This window comes from Palaemon carinicauda, chromosome 4 (genome assembly GCF_036898095.1).
Source record: "Palaemon carinicauda isolate YSFRI2023 chromosome 4, ASM3689809v2, whole genome shotgun sequence".
NCBI lineage: Eukaryota > Metazoa > Arthropoda > Malacostraca > Decapoda > Palaemonidae > Palaemon > Palaemon carinicauda.
Genome location: NC_090728.1, coordinates 174,486,758 through 174,491,637, shown reverse-complemented (window position 1 = coordinate 174,491,637; position 4,880 = coordinate 174,486,758). Strand labels below are relative to the sequence as shown.

At 38.2% G+C, this 4,880-nt stretch overlaps 1 protein-coding gene across 1 annotated transcript; it reads left to right on the top strand.

Annotated features, from left to right (window-relative positions):
- Nucleotides 1-378: 378 nt before the first annotated feature.
- Nucleotides 379-1,956, top strand: LOC137639760 (tigger transposable element-derived protein 1-like). Its single transcript, XM_068372005.1, has 3 exons — nucleotides 379-391; nucleotides 779-863; nucleotides 1,287-1,956. Exons 1-3 carry the CDS (start codon nucleotides 379-381, stop codon nucleotides 1,954-1,956), a joined length of 768 nt encoding a protein of 255 aa, XP_068228106.1.
- The last annotated feature ends 2,924 nt before the right edge of the window (nucleotides 1,957-4,880 follow it).

Genomic DNA, 4,880 nt, shown 5'->3' with positions numbered 1-4,880 from the left:
ATGCTGATGTGACTGCTAGTGCCCCATGCAGTGCAGAGGTTTTATCCAGGTTGAGGGAGAAGGGCATGATTACGATGGAGAAAGCCCCCCTCCCCCCCCCCCCTTTTTTTTTTTTTTTTTTCAAAAAGCCAAGTCTCTACTCCGCCATTTAACGGAGGATGATCTTCAGCCGTCCACCAACCAAGACACTGCAACCCCGCAGACACCTTTCTAAGCCAGCAAAGGCTGGATTGATGAGTTTCAGTGACGTTTTGGCCTTAAGAACTTGAAAATTACTGGACGTCAGTTTCTGTGAACCATGAGGCATTGGCAAGTTTCCTGAAGAACTTCAAAAGCTCACCATAGGGAAGGGTTACTTACCCAAACCAAATCTGGAATATGGATGAAACTGGTAAGTTTATGGATTTATATTTGATATTCACATGTTCTGTAGTTACTGTATAGTTTACGTAATTAATTCACTTGAATCTTGTTTGATTTTACCTTAATATTTTCTTTAACATAGAGAAACTTGTTCAATAGAGACACGTGTCTGTAGTAGATATTTTAGGAAACTATAGTTTTGCAAATTTAATTATTTTTGGTACCTTCACAACCTGTACATACTGTACTGTATTTGATTTATTATTAGAAATTTTGTAATTTGAGTGTAGGCTACATACACTTAACTTAAATGTTAAATACACATATTTTATTAAATTTACAAGTGTAGTAATCTGATTTATGTACAGTACTGTATTCGTAACATAATTTACTAGATGTTGATATATAAATACAGGTTTGTTTTGGAAGCTGCCGCCCAAGGAAATGTTCATTGTCAAGGAGAAATATCATGCTCCTGGTTTTAAGGCTACAAAGATCAGGTAGGCTAACAGTGTAAATTTTTTCCCGATTTTCTAATTTCCGTGTGCAGTTAATTGTTTTTTATTTATTGTTTTATTTAATTTTGGGTTTCTTTTTTATTTGTCATCTTATTCTAGTAAATGTGCCCTTTACTATCTTCCCCACGTGTACGTTGATTATTTGCAGAAACGCCACCAGCCACCTTTTTAAACCCGGCTTTCCTGTAAGTTGGGAAGGCCCAGTGCACTTCAGCGTCGCAACATGAATTTTCTGCCTGTCTACTGGATGCATATCAAGAAGGCATGGACAACGAAGGAGCTCTTCTTGAGTTGGTTTCAGTACTGGTTTTTGCAGGAGGAGAAGGACTACCTCTAGAGTAAAGGCGTGAAGTTCAAAGTCCTACTCATCTGTGACACAGCTCCCGGATATCCATCCTTCATCAGGGCGATAATCCTTAATATTCAAGTGGTGTTCTTCCTTCCTAACACCACTTCCCTCATCCAGCCTTTGGACCAGTGGGTCATCAAGAACTCCAAGGTCCACTACAGCCGACGAGTAATGGCACGACTCCAAATAGCCACCGATAACAACCCTGACCTCATTGTGATGGAGCATTGGAAAAAGTTCATGAATGTACACTGTTTGTCTGTTGTCGAGGATTCCTTCCACGACATCAGGCCTGAAACCGTGAATGCCTGCTGGAAACGTTTGTGGTCAGTGGGTGTTAAGGACTTTAGCGGCTTCAGTTCTGACAAATCCTTCCATGAAAGTGTGAAGAAAATCGTGAATTTGGCGAGGGTGGTCAAAGTTGAAGACTTCGAGGAAGTGGCTGAGGATGACATCCTGGAGCTGCTAGATGGCCATAATGAGGAGCTGCTTGACGAGATCCTAGCAGAATTAGTCTGTTCAGCAAGTGAGGAAGATGAGGAGGCTGATGAACGTGACAAGGAGGAAGGCATCACACTCGAGAAAAAGTTTGCAGAGATGTCACAGTTGGTGGAAGAGTTGAAGCAAAGGGCGTACAACATGGATCATTCCTTGGTATGTGCACTGAAGTTCATGCATACCATGGAACAGAGTTCACTGGCTACAAGAACATCTTGGTCAAGATGAAGTCGCCAAAGCAGCTGACCATAACAGTCACCATCCGCTGAGCCTGAGCTTCAGCCATCACCATCTCCTCCTCCAACCCTGGAATCTCCTGACCCTGAAACCACTCCTCAGCAAACACACTTCCAGAAACAACGACGGAGCTTAGTGATGATGATGGCATAGACAATCCTCCTGCCCTTGTCCATTGGTAAGATATTCATTTAAATTTTCCACTTGTACAGTTTAGCTATAGTACTAGATTTGCATAGTAAAATACAAAAGTAACTTTGAATTGAAGTATTCCTTCATTTACAGTATCTTTGGTAACCTCAAAGTATTAGTAACCATTTTCCTATTTCTGTAGGTATCATGTACAAATCATTTTAAATCTCTTTATCTTTACGGCAGTGATGACTTCTGTACAGACGCGTCATGCTATGCAGTTACATCCATCCATCATTCATTTGCAATTGCATGGTTTATTCTCCATCCACCTCACCAACTGTGCCTTTTGGCTTAACATATTTTGGCAAGTACTGTTATAGTACTGCAATATCTTCGTTTTTGTAAATGTCGTAATTTTATAAAAAAAAAAAAAATATATTTGTAAGTACGGTATATACTGTACATACATGATCAGTACATAGCGTACTTTTGTATTTACAGGAGTACAGTATGAATTGTACATACATGATCAATATGTACTGTACTTTTGTATTTATTCATATAATTTCACTAATGAATGTATTTGATTTTTTCCACAGCTATGTATATGTTGTACAGTACCTACTTGTTTTACTATATATTGGCTACTGTATGTATGATTCTCTACAATAATGTACGCAAGAGATTATGCATCAAGAGTTGCATTATACTTTACGGCATGATACAGTGTAGAACTTCACACGGAAATGGTTAGTGGAGTTTGTGTATAATGTGCACACTTAATTTTTACTGTATTTTTTTTCATTCCATACATAATGTACGGTACAGTATAACAGTAATGTACAGTATTGTTTATCGACTATATACTGTACAGTATTTTATGTAAATACTACTGTACTCTACAATATGTAAGGTACCCTACAGTGGGGTGACTTGACAAAATGATGTGAGTCGCCGTGCAGAAAACAGCTAACCTAAGCAAATTAAACTGTACTGTAGTAATAGTACTGTACATATATTACAGTAATATACTCTACAGTATCAGTGAGTGTTATATTAGAAAGAAATAACTGTGTTTTGTTATTGCAGTACATTATTTATATACTGTTGTGTACCAGTCTTAGTGTGCACAGTACTTTGTACACAAATTTACTTGTACTGTACAGTTATTGAAATATGTTCATACCATAATACAATACTTATACTGTGATGGAAACCAAGTACAAACAATATTTGAGAGTACAGTGGTTACTTAGTGTGTTTAGTCGACCATGCGTGGCCAATGGGGAACAAGTTGTTAGGTTAGGAGTTAACCCACCGTCGGGCAGCAGTTACGCACAGATTCTTGCTTTTTATGGCAATATCTGTTACTTAACCCCTGGGAATAAGGAGGGCTGACTGTACTCTACCCCACTTCAAAACCTTAGGTACCTTTTAAGTTTCTTGTATCTTTTAGATTGGCAAGGCATCTGGTCCGCATTGTAATCTATTCACGTATGATTCATCAGCGACTTGTAGCTGCACTCACCAGAGTTTAGCAGTCTTCCATATACTTGTCCTTCCAATTCCAAACTTATGTTTGCATTTAGTTTAAAATTTTCCGGTTGTGTTCAAGCTTGCAATGCCAGTTACTAAAAACAACACATTCATATAATGGTCCGAACTCGACTATGATCGTCAAACGATTGTCTGAACTCTTAGAGTAATAATTTGCTTGTTTTTAAATGGGGTTATTTTGCTTCGCCCAGCTTCCGCTGATCGTATACAACTCTAGCAGCAGTCGCTTAAAGCAAATCCCCATTTATTGATAAGTGCTCTAGGAAATAGATTGACGACCATCGTACAGTCATAACTAATCATCGATAAGTGATTATCGCACCGAGAAAACCCTACATTAACTCTTCCTTCAGATCAACAGTATGGCTTCTGCTGGGTTAAATCTACTGGGTTATTTTTTTAACGTCAGTCTTGGAGATATTTTATAAAGCAGCCTGCGGTTGCTTTTGTTACCTTAAAAAAACATTTTTTTTATTGTTTGGCATAGGGACCACTAATCAAAGTTATTGCTATGTACCTTCACAATCTCTAGCCTATTTATCAGTTTGCATCTGGTTTAGATGAAAGCAGAGCATCTGCTGCCTTCCCAATCTCTAGTGTGATGTTCCTTAGGCCTTTCTCTCTCATACTATTTCCTTCTTCTTTATCCAAGACCTACTTCAGTGGAGTTCCTCTGTTTTTGCAGATTATACTGACGATCTTATTTCTTCTTCTTTCAATTCCAAAATTTCATACTCAATATGGAGATGTTTTGGCTTCAAATAATAACCCCTGCTCTTGAAATTTAGCTTTGATTTACGAGGTTATTATCTTTTAGCCATACGAGTTACCAAGCTGTATCTTGTCCTTTGTTGTGCCGGGTTAGAATATATCCTTCATACCTCGGGTGCATGAATTTCGCTTCCTTTTCTTGTAGAATTAAAATACTAAGAGTTCTGCCTAAAAAGTATCCGACCTTTGGCTGGAAAAAATATATCCCATACCTGAAGTAATTGGGACTGTAATCCCCTTCAAAGTAGACACCTTGTACCTACATACACTTAGGCTATTGATCCTACCACTGCTGTAAACACTTCTGGTAAGTTTCAATTGGAATGGTGTTCCAATTTGATGTCGTATTTTGTATCCTTTACTCAATTCACACAATATCCTTTTAATAGCACCTTCTAGTTTAGAAATAAACAAAAATTGCAAGGAGTCATGTTCGGAAAGTAGCAAGGTTG